The sequence below is a fragment of the Hyla sarda genome, unplaced genomic scaffold (genome assembly GCF_029499605.1).
Source record: "Hyla sarda isolate aHylSar1 unplaced genomic scaffold, aHylSar1.hap1 scaffold_268, whole genome shotgun sequence".
NCBI classification, from domain to species: domain Eukaryota; kingdom Metazoa; phylum Chordata; class Amphibia; order Anura; family Hylidae; genus Hyla; species Hyla sarda.
Window position 1 is genome coordinate 273,196 of NW_026609374.1, and position 21,839 is coordinate 295,034.

The 21,839-nt window shown below is 43.8% G+C and overlaps 1 protein-coding gene and 1 pseudogene across 1 annotated transcript in view; both read right to left on the reverse strand.

The window, feature by feature from the left end:
• Positions 1–15,453: 15,453 nt before the first annotated feature.
• LOC130324901 (U2 spliceosomal RNA) lies at positions 15,454–15,616 on the reverse strand (annotated as a pseudogene).
• Positions 15,617–15,770: 154 nt separating this feature from the next.
• Positions 15,771–21,839, reverse strand: part of LOC130324900 (oocyte zinc finger protein XlCOF22-like) — a 60,359-nt gene continuing 54,290 nt past the window's right edge. The window contains exon 7 of the mRNA XM_056553282.1: positions 15,771–17,628. Within this exon, the coding sequence (XP_056409257.1) occupies positions 16,187–17,628 (1,442 nt within the window). The 3' untranslated portion in view covers positions 15,771–16,186. The remainder of the gene's footprint in view (positions 17,629–21,839) is intronic.

The following is a 21,839-nucleotide window of genomic DNA, read 5'->3' on the forward strand; positions in this document are numbered from 1 at the left end:
AGGGGTATTCTACGCCAGTGATTCCCAAAAAGGGTGCCTCCAGCTGTTGCAAAACTCCCAGCATGCCTGGACAGTCAACGGCTGTCCGACAATACTGGGAGTTGTTGTTTTGCAACAGCTGGAGGCTCCGTTTTGGAAACAGTGGCGTTTTTCATTTTTATTGGGGAGGGGGGCTGTGTAGGGGTATGTGTATACGTAGTGTTTTTTACTTTTTATTTTATTGTGTGTTAGTGTAGTGTAGTGTAGTGTTTTTAGGGTACAGTCACACGGGCGGGGGTTCACAGTGGTTTCTCGCTGGCAGTTTGAGCTGCGGCAGAAAATTTGCCGCAGCTCAAACTTGCAGCCAGATACTTACTGTAAACCTCCGCCCATGTGAGTGTACCCTGTACGTTCACATTGGGGGGGAGGGGGGGGAACATCCAGCTGTTGCAAAACTACAACTCCCAGCATGCTCTGACAGACTGTACATGCTGAGAGTTTTAGTTTTGCAACAGCTGTAGGCACACTGGTTATGTATCACTGAGTTTGTGACCTAACTCAGTGTTTCACAACCAGTGTGCCTCCAGCTGTTGCAAAACTACAACTCCCAGCATGTACGGTGCATGGTGTACGGTGACTGCTGAGAGGTGTAGTTTGCAACAGCTGGAGGCACACCGGTCTTGAAACACTGAGTTAGGTAATAAAAAACTGAGTTTCACAACCATTGTGCCTTCAGCTGTTGCAAAACTACAACTCTCAGCAGTCACCGACAGCCAACCGGCATGCTGGGAGTTGTAGTCATGCAACCAGCAGATGCACCACTACAACTCCCAGCATGCACTTTAGCTGTTTGTGTAAGCTGAGAGTTGTAGTTATACAACAGCTGAAGGTACACTTTTCCATAGAAAAAATGTGCCTCCAGCTGTTGCAAAACCATAAGTCCCAGCATGCCCATAAGGGAATGCTGGGAGTTGTGGTTGTCTGCCTCCTGCTGTTGCATAACTACAGCTCCCAGCATGCCCTTTTTGCATGCTGGGAGCTGTTGCTAAGCAACAGCAGGAGGCTGTCACTCACCTCCTGCTGCTGCTCCGGGACACAGGTCAGTCCCACGTTGCCGCCGCCGCTCCTGGGGCCCCGATCCCAACATTGACGCCGGGGATCGGGGTCCCCAGCTCCCGGGGTCCACGTCCCGCACCCGCTCACGTGCTCCGGAAGAGGGGCGGAGCGGGTTGCAGGAGTGACACCCGCAGCAGGCGCCCCGATTGGTCAGCCGGTAATCCGGCCGACGAATCAGGGCGATCGTGAGGTGGCACCAGTGCCACCTCACCCCTGCAGGCTATGGCTGTTCGGGGCCGTCAGAGACGGCCCCGATCAGCCAGTAATTCCGGGTCACTGGAGACCCGATTGACCCGGAATCGCCGCAGATCGCTGGACTGAATTGTCCAGTGATCTGCGGCCATCGCCGACATGGGGGGTCATCATGACCCCCCTGGGCGATATGCCGCAAAATCGTTCAGCAGGCATTCGGCTCCGGTCCCCAACCGGCTAGCGGTGGGGACAGGAATTCCCACGGGCGTATGGATACGCCCTCGGTCCTTAAGGACTCGGAATGCAGGGCGTATCCATACGCCCTATGTCCTGAAGAAGTTAAAGGGGTACTCCGGTGAAATTTTTTTTTTTTTTAATCAACTGGTGCCAGAAAGTTAAACAGATTTGTAAATTACTTCTATTAAAAAATCTTAATCCTTCCTGTACTTATTGGCTGCTGAATACTACAGTGGAAATTATTTTCTTTTTGGAGCACAGAGCTCTCTGCTGACATCATGAGCACAGTGCTTTCTGCTGACATCTCTGTCCATTTTAGGAACTGTCCAGAGTAAAAGGAAATCCCCATAGCAAACATATGCTGTTATGGACAGTTCCTAAAATGGACAGAGATGTCAGCAGAGAGCACTGTGTTTCAAAAAGAAAATAATTTCTGCTGTAGTATTCAGCAGCTAATAAGTACAGGAAGGATTAAGATTTTTTAATAGAAGTAATTTACAAATCTATAGGAAATATGGAGAGGCTCCTGTCTGTCTGACCGTCACTAAAGACCCGAGCAACCCAACAAACACCTATACCTAAGGTGTAAAAATGGGGAAAATATGTTAGAAGAAAAAATGGGGCTCAAGGTCAGAGATATTTGGTTTAAAATAATAATTAATATTTAATAATATACAATAAATTAAATAGGGAATGTACAGGGCCCTTGTACCCCCCTAAATAATATTAAGAATACAAAATCAATATAAAAAAGAACAATAAATATGACAACTGTAAAATGATCTGCAACTTGAGCCTATAAAGACAATACAGCAGTCTATTGATCAATTATTGTAGAGCAACAGTCTCAATGGAAATGTTCATTCAATTTTCCCTGCTCTCAAAGATAGATATAATGTAGCAGCAGCGGCTACACAATTAATTCCTTCATCAATTGATGTAGTTGTACAATGTATCCTTGCTAAACAGTGATAAATCAATCCAACAAATGCAGGGTAGCCAGTTCAATAGATCGTAACCAGTTCAAAATCAAGGTCACTGCCTGTGAGTCTCCATGACACATTAAAAAATCATATTTAAATTAGCCAATTTGCTCCATGTAATGCTCACCGCTCCCAGGGTACCACGGATCGTCCCTCTATGCAGTCCTGTATGCTTGCCTGAAGTCCTCAGCCAGGGATCGCGCTGCTGGAGTCTCGGCCAACTCCTAGGATCGCAGCGCTTAGTGGTGGGCACCGTATATGGGGACTGCAGCACTGTCAAGCGGCGTCCCTTAACTTGACCAAGTGGGAACGGTGGCGGTCAGTAAACTCAGGGTCCTTATATTAGATGATCCGGTCCGCCTTTCATTTGAAGATTAATACAGCGGCTGTATGCAATAAGCAAAGTCCGGATGTGTGGATAACCCGGCGGTGAGCCTCGTGCACAGGTCGCGCGCTCAGGAGATACCGCACCTTGATAGACAGTTATCTTGGCTCTGTCGGATGAACTGTTGGTATGCAGCAAACATTATATATTGCTAGGCTCAATGTTGTAGGATTAAAATCGCTGGACACGTTTCAAAACCATCCTCGGTTTTTTCTTCAGCAGCGGGATATATGGGCTAGGGGATCTATAGAGGTGATTTATATACCTTAACCCCTTAAGGACATAGGGCGTATCCATATGCCCCCGTTTCCAAGTCCTTAAGGACCGGGGGGGTATGGATACGCCCTGAGCATTTCCGGCCCCCGCCGCTAGCCGGAGGGGCGCCGGAGCCGGATGCCTGCTGAAATCGTTCAGCAGGCATCCCGGCATATCGCCCAGGGGGGTCATTATGTCCCCCCATGTCGGCGATCGCAGCGCATCGCTCGTCAATTCAGACGAGCGATGTGCTGCGATTCCGTTCCCCGCCGCTCGCCGGGGGGGGGGGGGGGATCGGAGCTGGATGTCTGCTGATGATGATCAGCAGACATCCCGGCAGTGTGCCGGAGGAGGTCCGGAGATCGCTGCAGGACGCCGGTAACTACTTACCGGCGTTCTGCAGCGGTTCCGGGTCATCAGGGTCACGTGTGACCCTGTGACCCGGATATAGATGGTGACTGGTGGTGTAGTATACACCACCAATCACCATCCATGCTGTACTGGGGGCTGGCATTGTGGCCACCCCCCTCAGTATAGTTGTGATTGGGTGGCTAAAGTGGCCACACCAATCACAATGTAATGGGAGGGGATGGTGAGGGCTAGGAGCACGTTGCTCCGTTCTGCCCGCCATTCCACTCAGATCTGGTGTGCAGGACGGAGCCCCGTGCTGCCCACCATCCCCTCAGTTGAAAAAAGTGCCCCTTGCCCCCTTTCTGTGGCCCCTTGGCACAGAAATCACATAGATTAGGTAGGGACAGGTTAGGGTAAAAAAAAAAAAAAACTTTTTTTTCTTTCGGCGTACCTCAGTGGGTGTCCGTGGGTCCGTAGCACCTTTAGCTGCGTGACCCCGGCCCTGCTGGGTCGATGTGGTCTGCCGCTAGCCTTTTTTTTTGGCGCAGATCTTTTTTTTTTCCCTAAGCGTGTGTGCGGACCCTCTTAGTTATAAAAGAGTGGTCCGCCACCGTTTGTTAAAGCCCACCCACCGCTGATCAGTCCCGTAGTACTGATCAGCATTTTTTTTGTGGTGTCCCGGGCTTTTTTTGGGTTTTCTAGCGTGTTTTTGCACCCATAGGCGGTCCGTGCCACCAGTAGCAGGCGTGTACTGTGTGGACGGACCATACCTGTGTGTGCAGCCTGTCCCACCCCTGTCAGTGATTTATCACTGATCAGCGTTTTTGGGGGTTCAGGTGGGTGCATTTTTTTTCGGGGTAAAGCGTTTTTTTATTTTATTTTAAACGCTTTTTTTTGGCGCAGGGCTTTTTTGCGCTAGAAGTCCCCCTTTTTTTTTTTTTTTTTTTAAAGTCCCCTTTTTATTTTATATTTTTTTCTGTTAGGGCGGGTTAGTTTAGTTAGGTTAGGGAGGGTTAGGTTAGGTTGGTAATATCGCACCACACCACACGCAGCACACACAACAATAAAGTCCCCCCCCCCCCCCCCACACACACACCCACACACCCGTATCCCCATTAGAGTAGGGAAATGGCCCGCAGAGCATTTTCGGCGGAGGAGGCATATGACATAATTGCCTCCGACACCGAGAGCGGCTCAGAGGACGATGAAGACCCCACCTTCCTTATTTCATCGTCCTCCTCATCATCTAGTTCTGATGATGAGCCACCAAGGCGGTGGAGATGCCGCCGTGCGGCGCCGCAAACCTCCTCTGCCCTTGACCTTGTGCCCCATGCTAGTATGAGTCCCCCTGGCGCTCATACTAGTGAAGCCCCCCTGCCAAGATCACTGGTACCTCGTACCGGAGAACTTGACTGGGCTGAGCCAGCGGACCACCAGCCCGTGATTCCTGAGTTTGTTGGGGACTCAGGAATCAAAATTAACATTGCTGGGTTCACTGAAAAGGACTTTTTCGGTCATTTTTTCAGTGACGACTTTGTTAATTTGATGGTTACACAGACGAATCTGTACGCCCAACAGTTCGTCGCCGCTAACCCGGGCTCACTTTTAGCTAGACCCGGCGGCTGGACTCCAGTCGATGCAGCCGAAATGAGGACCTTTTGGGGCCTAGCGCTGCATATGGGTATAGTTAAAAAACCCAGTGTCAGGCAATATTGGACTGGGGACGTCTTTTACCAGACACCCCTCTACGGTATGGCCATGGCACGCTCCCGGTTCGAGGCCATTCGGAGATGTTTGCATTATGCTGATAATGCGGCATGTCCCCCCCGAACTGATCCTGCGTATGACCGCCTGTATAAAATCAGGCCGGTCATCAATCACTTCGGGGCCAGATTTTGGGAGGCCTATGTCCCGGGGCGGGAGGTCTTTATTGATGAGTCTCTCATCAGCTTCAAGGGGAGACTCAGCTTCCGGCAATACATCCCGACCAAGCGAGCGCGGTATGGCGTGAAAATGTATAAACTTTGCGAGAGTACCTCCGGGTTCACTTGCAAGTTTATAGTGTATAAGGGACGAGATTCTCGTTTTGAACCCCCAGAATGTCCCCCCCACTCTGGGTGTTAGCGGGAAAATCGTTTGGGGCCTTTTGCACCCATTGCTAGATAAAGGTTACCACCTTTACGTGGATAACTTTTATACTAGTATACCTCTCTTCACATCCCTCGCCGCCAGATCCACGGTTGCTTGTGGGACAGTCCGGAAGAATCAGAGGCCTTCCGCCCCATCCCCTACATGCTCCTATCCCCCGGGGTGAGTCCCGTGCCTTTTCCCATGAGAACCTGTTGTTGGTCTGGTATAAGGACAAGAGGGATGTCCTTATGCTCACCACAATTCATGGGAACGGCAGCACCCCTGTCCCTGTGCGAGGTACCGCGGGACCGGTCCTCAAGCCCGATTATATTCTGGACTACAATCGGTATATGGGGGGAGTTGATCTTTCTGATCAAGTCCTCAAGCCATATGATGCCATGCGGAAAACATGTGTATGGTATAAAAAGGTTGCGGTCTACATGGTACAGGTTGCCATGTACAACTCTTTTATACTGTACCAGAACGCTGGCAACACAGGGACATACCTGGAGTTTCAAGAGGTAGTTCTAAGGGCCCACATCTTTGGTGACCGCCAAAGAGTGGGTCAGAGCACCTCTGGAACTTCAGTGCCCCGGATCGTCCCCGGCCAACACTTTCCAGGTGAGGTCCCCCACACTGGAAAGAAGGGACGATCTCAGAAAAAATGCAGAGTGTGTCACAAGAGGGGGATTCGGAAGGATACCACCACTCAGTGTGACACTTGCCCCGATCATCCGGGCCTCTGCGTTAAAAACTGCTTCAGGGAGTATCACACTTCCATGGAGTACTAAATTTTTAATCCTTTTCCTTGATTTTAATTCCCCAGAATTCGGCTCCAATGTACCAGTCCAGGGTACATTGACTTCCAAATTTTATACCAAAATACCCTACCCCCCAAAAAATCAAACCCAAAACCTCTTTCCCAATGCCCCTCATAATATCTTTGTCCCCAAAAAAATGGGTCATGGGACACAGAGTCAACAGCATTGGAGGTTTGCAGTTGCTTCAAATGCGCAACGCTCTCTCTCCCCACCTGAGCGGGTTGCGCATTTGAGGTAACAGAATAGGGACGGCCCCACACATCCCCTTCCCAGAATGATGATTCAGAGTATAGGGTTTGGGGCGGGCATCATTTTTACTTTTGGCTGTACTCTCGGTCATCATTCTGGGAAAATAATTGGCATATCAGTTCTAAAATTGCAATTTTCTTCCCCCCATAGTACTCTTCATCCATTCCTGGAAAATAAATGAAGGGAACACCCGTCTGTTCCAAATCTCCACTTCACCCTATACACCTTCCCTAGGGGGTCTACTGTTTGTAGTATTCTCACATGTGGGTGTTCCTTTCTTGTATTTTCCTCTGAATGTATGTAACTGTTAGGTCCGTAACAAACATCCGCCTCAAATGAGCTCTGTCGTATTTCCAGGCAACAATTCGGAGTCACATGTTAGTTGTTCCCAGAAAAACGAAGCAGATCATAGGTTGAAAATTGCAATTTTCAAAAGCTACCCTTCATCCATTCCTGGAAAATAAATTTAGGAAACACCTGTGCATTAAAAATGTCCTCTTTACCCCTATACCCATTCCTCAGGGTGGGTACTTTCTGTAATGCTGTCACATGTGGGTGTTTCATTTTTGTATTTTCCTCGGAATGTATGTAACCATCAGCTACTGATATGCCAAAGGCCACAAATACAAAGTGACCTCTATGACTTCTGAGCCTTGTTGTGCGCCTGCCCAGCACGTTACCCCAAATGTGGATGTATTTTTATAGTCAGGGGGAAAAGCCCTCAAAAATTTGTAACCCAATATCTCATATTACCCCTTGTGAAAATGTAAAAAATTGGGTAACCCCAGCATTTTAGTGTAAAAAAATCAAATTTTCCAATTTATGGCCCACTTTTCAAAAAACCTGTGAGGTGTTATTTCCCACTGTACCCCTTGTTACGTTCATTGAGGGGTGTAGTTTCTAAAATGGTGTCACATGTGGGTTTATTTTTTGCTTTTGGGGGCTTTATAAATGCACATGACCCCCGACTTCAATTTCAACAACATTTTCACTCCTTCTATTCTGAGCATTGTAGTGCGTCCACAGAGCAATTTACATCCACATATGGGGTATTTTTTTTTCTCAGACAAAATTGTTCTACAAATTTTGGGGGCCTTTTGCCCTATTACCCAATGTGAAAATGAAACATTTGGGGTAACACTATCAATATAGTGCAAAAAAAAAATCCCACTATTCAAAAAACCTGTGAGGTGTAAGTACTCACTGTAACACTGTTACGTTCCCGGAGGCGTCTAGATTCCAGAATGTGATGATATGTGTTTTGTTTTTTTTGCTGTCCTGGCACCATAGGGGCTTCCTAAATGCGGCATGCCCCCAGAGCTAAATTTCCTTCCAAACAGCCAAAATGTGACTCCTTCTCTTCTGAGACCTGTAGTGCACCAGCAGAGCATTTTTCACCCCCATATGGGGTGTTTTCTAAATCGGGAGAAATTGGGCTTCAAATTTTGGGGGGTATTTTCTGCTTTAACCCTTTGTAAAAATGTAAATTTTTGGGGAAACCAAGCATTTTAGGTAAATTATTATTATTATTATTATTTTTTACTTATGCAAAAGTCGTGGAGTATTAAGGTTCACTTTACCCCTTGTTACGTTCCCCAAGGGGTCTAGTTTCCAAAATGGTATGCCATGTGTTTTTTTTTTTGCTGTCCTGGCACAATAGGGGCTTCCTAAATGCGGCATGCCCCCAGAGCAAAATTTCCTTCAAAAAAGCCAAATGTGACTCCTTCTCTCCTGAGACCTGTAGTGCGCCATCAGAGCACTTTTCACCCCCATATGGGGTGTTTTCTGAATCGGGAGAAATTGGGCTTCAAATTTTGGGGGGTATTTTCTGCTTTAACCCTTTGTAAAAATGTTAATTTTTTGGGAAACCAAGCATTTTAGGTAAAATTTTTTTTTTTAACTTATGCAAAAGTCATGAAACCCCTGTGGGGTATTAAGGTTCACTTTACCCCTTGTTACGTTCCCCAAGGGGTGTAGTTTCCAAAATGGTATGCCATGTGTTTTTTTTTGCTGTCCTGGCACCATAGGGGCTTCCTAAATGCGCCATGCCCCCAGAGCAAAATTTCCTTCAAAAAAGCCAAATGTGACTCCTTCTCTTCTGAGACCTGTAGTGCGCCATCAGAGCACTTTTCACCCCCATATGGGGTGTTTTCTGAATCGGGAGAAATTGGGCTTCAAATTTTGGGGGGTATTTTCTGCTTTAACCCTTTGTAAAAATGTAAATTTTTTGGGAAACCAAGCATTTTAGGTAAAATTTTTTTTTTACTTATGCAAAAGTCATGAAACCCCTGTGGGGTATTAAGGTTCACTTTACCCCTTGTTACGTTCCCCAAGGGGTCTAGTTTCCAAAATGGTATGCCATGTGTTTTTTTTTTTTTGCTGTCCTGGCACCATAGGGGCTTCCTAAATGCGCCATGCCCCCAGAGCAAAATTTCCTTCAAAAAAGCCAAATGTGACTCCTTCTCTTCTGGGACCTGTAGTGCGCCAGCAGAGCACTTTTCACCCCCCATATGGGGTGTTTTCTGAATCGGGAGAAATTGGGCTTCAAATTTTGGGGGGTATTTTCTGCTTTAACCCTTTGTAAAAATGTAAATTTTTTGGGAAACCAAGCATTTTAGATAAAAAAAAATTTCAAAATGGTATGCCATGTTTTTTTTTTTTTTTGCTGTTTTGGCACCCTAGGGGCTTCCTAAAGGTGACATGCCCCCCAAAAACCATTTCAGAAAAATGTTCTCTCCAAAATCCCCTTGTCGCTCCTTCCCTTCTGAGCCCTCTACTGCACCCGCCGAACACTTTACATAGACATATGAGGTATGTCCTTACTCGAGAGAAATTGGGTTAAAAATACATGTAAAATTTTTCTCCTTTTACCCCTTGCAAAAATTCTAAAATTGGGTCTACATGAACATGCGAGTGTAAAAAATGAAGATTTTGAATTTTCTCCTTCACTTTGCTGCTATGCCTGTGAAACACCTAAAGGGTTAAAACACTGACTGAATGTCATTTTGAATACTTTGGGGGGTGTAGTTTTTATAATGGGGTCATTTATGGGGTATTTCTAATATGAAGACCCTTCAAATCCACTTCAAAACTGAACTGGTCCCTGAAAAATATCGAATTTCAAAATGTTGTGAAAAATTGGAAATTTGCTGCAGAACTTTGAAGCCCTCTGGTGTCTTCCAAAAGTAAAAACTCATCAATTTTATGATGCAAATATAAAGTAGACATAGTGCATATGTGACCTAAAAAGAAATTTAATTTGAATATCCATTTTCCTTACAAGCAGAGAGCTTCAAAATTAGAAAAATGCTAAATTTTTAATTTTTTCATCAAATTTTGGGATTTTTCACCAAGAAAGGATGGAAGTTACCACAAAATGTTATCACTATGTTAAAGTAGAATATGTCACGAAAAAACTATCTCGGAATCAGAATGATAAGTAAAAGCATTCCAGAGTTATTAATGTTTAAAGTGACAGTGGTCAGATGTTCAAAAAAATGCTCTGGTCCTTAAGGTGAAAAAGGGCTCGGTCCTTAAGGGGTTAAATCACGCCCCCTCCATAATTACCTAAATTATGACCTCACATTCTGAACGAAAACTTCAATAATTAACACTTTTATACAACTTAAATACACATAGAGAACATAAAACACCTGTCTCACATGCTTGTTACTAATTCTAAATGGACTTATCAAAAAATAATAAAAATTATGCTAAAATTACAAGTTTATAAAAAAGGTATGTAGAGAATAATAATAGCTGGGGACATAGGAGAGAGAATTTTGATCGCATATTGGGAATATTTACAATGTTAAAATATTAAATGTAGATGTTTATATATAAAATAAAATAAAACATTTTTGTGGATATCAATATATTAAAAATATCACATAATGCAACTGTAGTAAAAATGCAGCAATACAATAATATAATATAATGTGATATATCACAATATTTACACTCAAATATTTTATTGTTAAAAAATAATATAATTTTTAGTCCAGGTTTATCTATATATTTTTTAATATTTATTTGGTGGTATTCACAAGTCATATATATTATATATTCTCTATGTATTCCACTTTTTGCGGAATATGTCCTTTAGTAGTAAGATATGCACAGTTGGTCCGATTTTTACATTATATTACATTACATTATTTTACATTATATTAATCCTATTTTTATTTTTTAACAATAAAATATTTTTTTTTATAATATTTTTTAACAATAAAATACTTGAGTGTAAATATTGTGATATATCACATTATATTATTGTATTGCTGCATTTTTACTACAGTTGCATTATGTGATATTTTTAATATACTGATATCCACAAAAAAATTCTTTTATTTTATATATCAACATCTACATTTAATATTTTAACAATGTAAATATTCCCAATATGCGATCAAAATTCTCTCTCCTATATCCCCAGCTATTATGATTCTCTACATACCTTTCAGCGATTTTAATCCTACAACATTGAGCCTAGCAATATATAATGTTTGCTGCATACCAACAGTTCATCCGACAGAGCCAAGATAACTGTCTATCAAGGTGCGGTATCTCCTGAGCGCGCGACCTGTGCACGAGGCTCACCGCCGGGTTATCCACACATCGGGACTTTGCTTATTGCATACAGCCGCTGTATTAATCTTCAAATGAAAGGCGGACCGGATCATCTAATATAAGGACCCTGAGTTTACTGACCGCCACCGTTCCCACTTGGTCAAGTTAAGGGACGCCGCTTGACAGTGCTGCAGTCCCCATATACGGTGCCCACCACTAAGCGCTGCGATCCTAGGAGTTGGCCGAGACTCCAGCAGCGCGATCCCTGGCTGAGGACTTCAGGCAAGCATACAGGACTGCATAGAGGGACGATCCGTGGTACCCTGGGAGCGGTGAGCATTACATGGAGCAAATTGGCTAATTTAAATATGATTTTTTTATGTGTCATGGAGACTCACAGGCAGTGACCTTGATTTTGAACTGGTTACGATCTATTGAACTGGCTACCCTGCATTTGTTGGATTGATTTATCACTGTTTAGCAAGGATACATTGTACAACTACATCAATTGATGAAGGAATTAATTGTGTAGCCGCTGCTGCTACATTATACAGTAACCCCCCGACCTACGATGGCCCCGACATATGATGAAATCGACATATGATGGCCTCTCTGAGGCCATCACATGTAGATGTCAGCATCGACGTACGATGCTTTTATATGTCGGGGCCATCGCATTAACTGCTATCCAACACCACAAAATGCTTAAGCTGCTGTCTGATAGCAGTTTAAGCATCCCGAACAAGTTCGCTTACCTATCCCTGCTGCTCCGGGTCCACTTCGCGATCCTCCGGTGTCTTGCGCATCTCCTCCAGGGTCCGGGCCTCACTTTCCGGCATCGTTATTACGTCACTACGCACGCCGTGCCGGAGCAGCAGCGTAATAACGTCACCAGAAAGCGAGGCCCGGACCCTGCAGAAGATGCGTAAGAAGCCGGAGGATCCCGAAGAAGACGCCGGAGCAGCGGGACAGCAACGGGAGCCCCTGGGACAGCATCGGGAGCAGTGAGGATGCGGTCCGGAGCGGCGGGGACAGGTGAGTATAACTTCCTATACTTTACATTGCACTGATCCCTCAACATACGATGGATTCGACAAATGATGAGTCGTTTGGAACGAATTACCATCGTATATTGAGGGACCACTGTATCTATCTTTGAGAGCAGGAAAAATTGAATGAACATTTCCATTGAGACTGTTGCTCTACAATAATTGATCAATAGACTGCTGTATTGTCTTTATAGGCTCAAGTTGCAGATCATTTTACAGTTGTCATATTTATTGTTGTTTTTTATATTGATTTTGTATTCCTAATATTATTTAAGGGGGTACAAGGGCCCTGTACATTCCCTATTTAATTTATTGTATATTATTAAATATTATTATTTTAAGCCAAATATCTCTGACCTTGAGCCCCATTTTTTCTTCTAACATAATTTACAAATCTGTTTAATTTTCTGGCACCAGTTGATTTAAAAAAAAAAAAGTTTTTACCTGAGTACCCCTTTAACCCCTTAAGGACGCAGGGTTTTTCAGTTATTGCATTTTCGTTTTTCCTCCTTACCTTTTAAAAATCATAACCCTTTCAATTTTTCACCTAAAAATCCATATTATGGCTTATTTTTTGCGCCACCAATTCTTCTTTGCAGTGACATCAGTCATTTTACCCAAAAATTCACGGCGAAACGGGAAAAAAAATCATTGTGTGACAAAATCAAAGAAAAAACGCCATTTTGTAACTTTTGGGAGCTTCTGTTTCTACTCAGTGCATATTTCTGTAAAAATGACACCTTATCATTATTCTGTAGGTCCATACGGTTAAAATGCCGTTGCGCCGTGATCGGAAGTTTTTAACGGTACCATTTTTGTTTTGATCTGACTTTTTGATCACTTTTTATTCATTTTTTAATGGTATAAAAAGTGACCAAAAATATGCTTTTTTGGATTTTGACCGTGCAGTTTAATTAACAATATATTTTTATAGTTCGGACATTTCCACACGCGGCGATACCACATATGTTTATTTTAATTTACACAGTTTAATTTTTTATGGGAAAAGTGGGGTGATTCAAACTTTTATTAGGGAAGGGGTTAAATGACCTTTATAATCACTTTTTTTTTCAGTGTTATAGGTCCCATAGGGACCTATAACACTGCACACACTGATCTCTTATACTGATCATTGTTATCCCATAGGAGACTATAACACTGCACACACTGATCTCTTATACTGATCATTATTATCCCATAGGGACCTATAACACTGCACACACTGATCTCTTATACTGATCATTATTATCCCATAGGAGACTATAACACTGCACACACTGATCTCTTATACTGATCATTATTATCCCATAGAGACCTATAACACTGCACACACTGATCTCTTATACTGATCATTATTATCACATAGGAACCTATAACACTGCACACACTGATCTCTTATACTGATAATTATTATCCCATAGGGACCTATAACACTGCACACACTGATCTCTTATACTGATCATTGTTATCCCATAGGAGACTATAACACTGCACACACTGATCTCTTATACTGATCATTATTATCCCATAGGGACCTATAACACTGCACACACTGATCATTGTTATCCCATAGGGACCTATTACACTGCACACACTGATCTCTTATAGTCTCCTATGGGATAATAATGATAAGTATAAGAGATCAGTGTGTGCAGTGTAATAGGTCCCTATGGGATAACAATGATCAGTATAAGAGATCAGTGTGTGCAGTGTTATAGGTCCCTATGGGATAACAATGATCAGTATAAGAGATCAGTGTGTGCAGTGTTATAGTCTCCTATGGGATAATAATGATCAGTATAACACTGCACACACTGATCTCTTATACTGATCATTGTTATCCCATAGGGACCTATAACACTGCACACACTGATCTCTCATGCTGATCACTGGCGTGTATTAACACGCCTGTGATCAGTGTTATCGGCACTTGACTGCTCCTGCCTGGATCTCGGGCACGGAGCAGTCATTCACGGATCGGACACAGAGGAGGCAGGTAAGGTCCCTCCCGGTGTCCTGTAAGCTGTACGGGACACTGCGATTTCACCGCGGCGGTCCCAAACAGCCCGACTGAGCAGCCGGGTTACTTTCACTTTCATTTCAGACGCGGCGGTCAGCTTTGATCGCTGCGTCTGAAGGGTTAATACAGGGCATCACCGTGATCGGTGATGTCCTGTATTAGCGTCGGGACCGGCCCGATATGACACCGCGTGACCCATCGGCATATTGCGGGAGCCGGCGGAGGACGTACATATACGTCCGTCGTTAAGGGGTTAAAGTTTGTTTTTTAATATTTGCAGCCCGGGCACAGGAATACAAAGTACAGCGCAGAGGCTGATGATTATTTGGCAGGGGGGGGGGGGGGGAGAAGCAGCTCGCGGGTGACATACGGTACGATTAGTCCCCCGATGTGGGGTGCAGCGCTGGGCTGATAAACCGGAAGGGGGGGGGGGTCGTTGGGGGCCAATGTATGTTGTTCAATGTATATACCGTAAATAAATAAGCCCTTACCGCAAAAATAAGCCATAGTGTTTTTTGTGACTAAAATTAATATAAGACCCGGTCCTATTTTTGGAGAAACACGGTAGTAAAGCTGGATGCTAATCACCACGGCGCTCACTGAGGGTCATTTTGCTTTCACAGACTCCTGAATGTCTGATCAGCTTCTTTCTAATTCAGGAGTTAGAGAAAGCTTTGGCTGTTCAAGCATGCTGGGAGTTGTAGTTTTGCAAGAGCTGGAGCTGCAGTGTTTGTAAAGCACTGTGTTAGGGAAGTGTTGCCTTTAGCTGTTGCAAAACTACAACTCCCAGCATGTCCACACATCCTTTCGTCTGTAGTTTTGCAAGAGCTGGAGGCACACAGCTGGAGAATACACAGCTCTAAAACAGAGTTTTACAAAGATTGTACCCCCAGCTGTTGCAAAACTACAATTCCCATCATGTGAGTTGTAGTTTAGGAACATCTGAAAACTGTAGTGGAGCAATGGTGATCTAGTAATTGAAAAAGGTCATCTTATCTTTCATAATGACAGCGCCTCATTAATGTCTGAGAATTAATCGGCTGAGGTGTGAATTATATTGAATATATTTGTCTTCAATTCATCAGGTCAGAATTTCATTTTATTTTTTGTTAATTTTGGGTAGTGCACTGTACCATATCGGGTCAATGCAAAGGGGGCGACAGAAGCATTGAAATCTTCCCCGATCTCAAGAAGCCAATATAGATCCCAAGATAGGGGACGGATCAGATATTAAGCTGATCGGATCACACTTGATTTTAGCCAAAAGGCAGAGAAGCAAAACTTTGATCATTTTTAATGTTTAATCCTTTTTTATGAGCGTATTTTATAAATCTTAAGTTATAATAAGCCTTTAAAATTAGTGACAGGAAACACAAATTTGCAACGTAAATCCTTTTGAGCCATTGTTCACAATTTTACAAAAATAAAATAAAATTAGAAAAAACATTCATACATCTTTATTGCCAACAAATTTAAAATACATGCCCAGTGGTTGCTCTGTAGTCAAAGTTTATCTGTAACATTAAGTAGGTCACATGACTGGCAACATAGGACAATTTCATGTACATCAACAGGTTTAGCCAATATCTGAGGGTTTAAGGGTTATCATTAAATCTGACTCAAACACCGACAGATCATTGCCTCGTCCCTTGTGTGAAAATAAAAAGTGTCGCTTGTGGCTTTCCGGCATGCTCATGATAATAAGGGTCACTATTTAATTTACTGCACCATTATTTCAGCACATATGATGCCAAAATGCAGGTATAGTCCTTGTGGGCCAGTGTTTCTTTATGTGAATTCTCTAAAGAGTTACCTGACTTTCTTGCAAAACAATCTCAGTATATTGAACATCAAAGTGGCTTTTCCCCTGTATGACTTCTCTCGTGATTCCTTAGTTTGACCTTAGTAATGAAACATTTCCCACATTCTGAACATGAATATGGCTTCTCTCCTGTGTGAATCCTATTATGTGTAAGAAGCTGCGATTTATTTGTAAAGCATTTGTCACATTCTGAACACGAATATGGCTTCACTCCTGTGTGGATTCTCTCATGTCTAACAAGACTTTGTTTATCTATAAAACATTTCCCACATTCTGAACATGTATATGGTTTCTCTCCAGTGTGAATTCTCTCATGTTTAACAAGTTGTGATTTATTTACAAAACATTTTCCACATTCTGGACATGAATAGGGTTTTTCTCCTGTGTGACTTCTCTCATGTCTAACAAGACTTGGTTTATCTGTAAAACATTTCCCACATTCTAAACATGAATATGGCTTCTCTCCTGCATGAATTCTTAAATGTATAACAAGATGTGATTTATTTATAAAGCATTTGCCACATTCTGGACATAGGTATGGCTTCTCTCCTGTGTGAATTCTTTCATGTAACACAAGATTAGATTTTTGTGTAAAGCATTTGCCACATTCGGAACATGAATATGGCTTCTCTCCTTTATGAATTCTTTCATGTCTAACAAGACTTGGTTTATCTGAGAAACATTTCCCACAGTCTAAACATGAATATGGCTTCTCTCCTGTATGACTTCTCTCATGTGTAACAAGACATGATTTATACTTAAAACATTTCCCACATTCTGAACATGAATAAAGCTTCACTCCCGTGTGACTACTTTCATGTATAACAAGCTGTGATTTATTAATGAAGCATTTTCCACATTCTGAACACGAATATGGTTTCTCTCCTGTGTGAATTCTTTCATGTTTAACAAGATTAGATTTATGTGGAAAGCATTTCCCACATTCTGAACATGAATACGGCTTTTCTCCTGTGTGGCTTCTCTCATGTCTAACAAGATATGATTTATATATAAAGCATTTCCCACATTCTGAACATGAATACGGCTTCTCTCCTATGTCATTTCCTGTGTGTGTAAGATGTAATATTTTTGACAATTTTTTTCCATGTTCATCATGTTGAATAATTTTTACCCATTTCTGCCCTCTACTTGTGGTTGCAATGTGTGAGTGGTGAGGAGAAGGTTCCCCATGATCAGGGGGATTATTATAGGATAGATCTGGATGGACATTAGGGGTAAGGAGGTCTTCTATTGAGGAGCGCTCCATGATCTCTCCATCTTCTCCAGAGAAGCGCTCCATGATCTCTCCATCTTCTCCAGAGTAGCGCTCCATGATCTCTCCATCTTCTCCAGAGTAGCGCTCCATGATCTCTCCATCTTCTCCCGAGTAGCGCTCCATGATCTCTCCATCTTCTTCTTTATCACTCACAAATAACATGACGTTTACCTCAGAATTCTTACTGGGATTTCCTGTTGGGATAAAAACATTTGAAGTCTTTTGTTTTAAAATAAAGTTTATTTGGAAGAAAAAACACATTCAATTAATTATACAGTTTTTGGACACAGAAAATTAAAATTTAATAACATAGCTTGTAAGCTTGTAAGGCTGATGCCAATTGCCCCATGAGAAGAAAAATTCCTTCCGGACTCAAACGGCACCAGAATAAATCCCTGGACTAACGTTCTATCCACATAAATCTAGTATCCATAACCTGTAATGTTATATTTATCCAGAAAAACATCCAGCCCCCCCCCCCCCTTAAACTTGTTTATTGAGTCAGACACAACATCATGTGGAGAGAGCTAGATAGTCTCACTCCTTTTACTGTAAAGAATCCTCCATCACTACATCATGTGGAGAGAGTTCCATAGTGTCACTGCTCTAACAGTAAAGAATCTGTCTGTGATGATGGTTACCGGCCTAAGTATAAAAAAAAAAAAAAAATGTCCCAAGAAAGATCTCTGTACTGTCCACTTCTTATATACAGGTGCTCTTTGCTGTACACAATACTCCGGGTCATGTCCTTATATACAGGCATTCTGTGCTGTACACAATACTCCAGGTCATGTCCTTCTTCTATAAAGGCGCTCTGTGCTGTACACAATACTCCGGGTCATGTCCTTATATACAGGTGCTCTGTGCTGTACACAATACTCCGGGTCATGTCCTTATATACAGGTGCTCTGTGCTGTACACAATACTCCAGGTCATGTCCTTATATACAGGTGCTCGAAAACCGGGCATTACCGTATCCCAGCCGGCCCCGACCCGTATCTAATGCATTTTAATGAGCCAACCGGCAAATTTTTGCCCCCTATCCAGTTTTCTGGCATACCACAGTTTTAGGTCCAGTCAGTAAACCAGATAGGGGGCAAAAATATGCCAGACGGCTCATTAAAATGCATACGGTACGGGCCGGGCCGGGCCCGGCTGAGATACAGGAGCAGACTGTTTTCGCGTTATGATTTTTAGAAGGTGATGAAGGAAAAAATGAAAGCGCCTGTGCCTAAGCCATGTCTGTGCCTAAGCCTCCAGCTTCACCAGATCCCTCTGTAATATTACATCATCCCCCTCTGTGATCACCTAACACAGTTTAGTGTTAAAATAAAGAAATTCTCTTCTGTAATCCCTCTAAAAGGTCAGTAATAATCATATTGAAGAGAAGCGGCCCCAGTACTGACCCTTGTGGTCCCCACTTGTAAGGGTGCATTCACATCACGATTTTACCATCTTACCTTTTTTCACGATTTTTTACCTTTAAATCGTATAACTCTGCATGCCAAGTTGTATCCATTGACTTCCGTTCAGTAATCACATCCAATACCTGCATCAGTTTTGATCCGCATCCGAATTTGCACGATTTTAAATCAGGGGTAAAATCGTGGGTGACCATTATTCCTGTCACTGAACAGTTATAACCCATTTACAAATATCCTCCCCCCAAACCCAGCTCCTCATTTTACGTACTAACCTTTTGTGTCTGACCGATCAATCATACACACCTCACCCCGGCTCTCCCAAAGCGCTATATGGAGAGGGTGTAGGAGGGTGTAGTGGCCTTCGCTTCGGGGAGGGGTCATAACTGTAGCGCACCAGGGCTCCAAACAGGGGGACCCCAGCACTCTGCATGACCCCCCCCCCCCTGCGATCGAAAACTTATTAGGGGATAAGCTTTTGATCATGAGATTTGTCCTTTAATCCCTGCAAAACACTGGGATAGATTCCATCTGGGCCCCATGATTTGTGTGTTTTTATGTTACTAAGGCAGCACAGTACTTCTTGTTGGGTTAAACAGGCGAGATTTGCAGGAGAATGTACATTATCCCTTCCCTGTTATCTGTCATTGGATCTTCCTGTGTAAACACAGAAGAGAAGAAGGCATTTAGTAGATTGGCCTTTTCCTCATCCTCCTCCACCATTAACCCCATATTATTTCTTAAAGAGAACTGGTCACCAAATAAAACTTTTAATATAGTGTTCCTTGTGTAATTAACAGACACTTTTCCATTCACTTGCTTTTAAAATTATCAACATAAATATGTTTAAAATGTAAGAAAAAAACTGCCACTGCTGCACAGAGCCTCACTGAAAGCTGCACAGAGCCTCACTGAAAGCTGCACAGAGTCTCAGGTCTTCTATTCATCACAGCACTGCAACCATGTGAGGGCGGAAATGCTCCCCCAGCAGGCTTCAGTGATGTCATGCCTGGGGGAAATGCCCACAATCTCCTGCTGGGATATTGCACTATGTGAGCAAGAATAAAAAGGTATGATACACAGCTTTTTAATGCTCTGAATTTTTTTTTTTTTTAAGGGTGGGAGGAGTGTTGGGAGTAGTTAGGAAACATAGCCTGAGTTAGTTTAGTAAAGTTTATTTGGTGACAGGTACTTTTTAAAGGCCAACATTTTCAGTTTTAAATTATTTATTATCTATGTAGGTGAAGAATATGGGGTTCTTTTTACGGCAATCATTCTCTCTGTTGCAATTTTTGCTAGTTTTATTTCTTTTTTTACAAACTTTATTCCTCTCTACCTTCTTGTTTTAGTAATCTGAATGCTCTTCTCTGATTGTTTATTGCTTCCTTAACTCTTTTAGTTAGCCAAATTGGTTTTCTCAGATGGTTTTCTGAGATGGCCGGAACCCTGAGTTCCGCCCAGAGGAGAGTTTTGGTTACCTCGGCCAACGCCGTTGAGCTGAGAGTGCTGCCCTGGCAATTGATGTACGCCACAGCAGTTGAGTTTTCCGACTGGATACGAACCAGGCGGTCCTGAAGAAGGAGCTCCCAATGAAGCAGGCAAAGATAGATTGCCCTCAGTTCCAATATGCTGATGGCGAGAAGGGCTTCTCAGGGGGGACCAAAAACCCTGAACCGTCCGGTCCCTGAAAACACATCCCCAGCCCAACAGACTGACATCCGTCGTGACAACTTGCCAGTGGAGGGGCATGAAGGAGCACCCCTGAAGAAGCAGGGGGGAGCTAAGCCACCATAGAAGGGACTGATGAGACTGTTGAGAGAGAACGATTTTGCGGTCGAGAGACAGTGGAGACCTGTCCCACCGGGAGAGAATCGCCAGTTGAAGAGGACGGTAATTAAACTGGGCAAAGGGCACGGCTTCCATGGCCGCCACCATCTGACCCAGGACTTCCATGCAAAAGCGAAAGGAAACTGGGGCAGGGTTCTGAAGCAATCGGACTCCTGACAAGAGTGAGTTAGCCGCTTGTCCGGCGGGAGTTGAATGCGGGCCGCGGCCGTGTTTAACTGGAGCCCTAGGAACACCAGTGACTGGGAAGGAGAGAGGTTGGACTTGTCTTGATTGACCATGCAACCGAAATGAGACAAGGCCTGGAGGGTGAGGCCAAGACTCTCCAGATTCTGGGCCCTGGTTGGAGCCTTGATCAGGAGGTCGTCCAAGTAAGGGATCACTTAGACACCCTTTGCCCCTAAAAGGGCTATCACAGGCGCCAGGACCTTGGTAAAGACCCACGGAGCAGTGGCCAGACAGAAGGGGAGAGCTACAAACTGAAAATGGCCTTCCGGGACAGCAAAGCGGAGGTACCACTGATGACCTGGGAATATTGGAATGTGGAGGTAGGCATCCTTGATGTCCACCGAGGAAAGAAACTCCCCTTGATCCATGGATGTCACTACCGAACGGAGAGACTCCATTTGGAAATGGCGGAGTAGAAGATGCTGATTGAGACGCTTGAGATCCAAGATTGGGCGTACAGAACCGCCTTTCTTGGGGACCATGAAGAGGCTGGCGTAAAAACCTCGAAAACATTCCCTGGGAGGAACGGGAATAATACTCCCTGGATGAGAAGGGACTGGAGTGCGCCCTGAAATTCTTTTGCTAGCAAGGGGGACTAGGGGGCCCGGGAAAGAAAAAAGCGATCCCTAGGAAGGGAGAAGGCAAATTCAATCTTGTACCTGTTGGCTACCACGTCCCTGAGCCAGGAGTCCTGAACGTGCGTGGTCCAGACATCTCAGAAGAGTAAGAGACGACCTCCCACCCGAGAAACATCCGCGGGTGGGGGCGTCCCTTCGGGCAGAGGTAGGTTTGCGGGTGCCTGATGTGGCTGCAAAACGGCAGGAAAGGTTACCCGATGTCCAGTAAGGATGGGTCTGGAAGGAGGGAGCCTTCTTGTCCCGCGAAGGTGCCTGCCTGGACACTTTATTGGG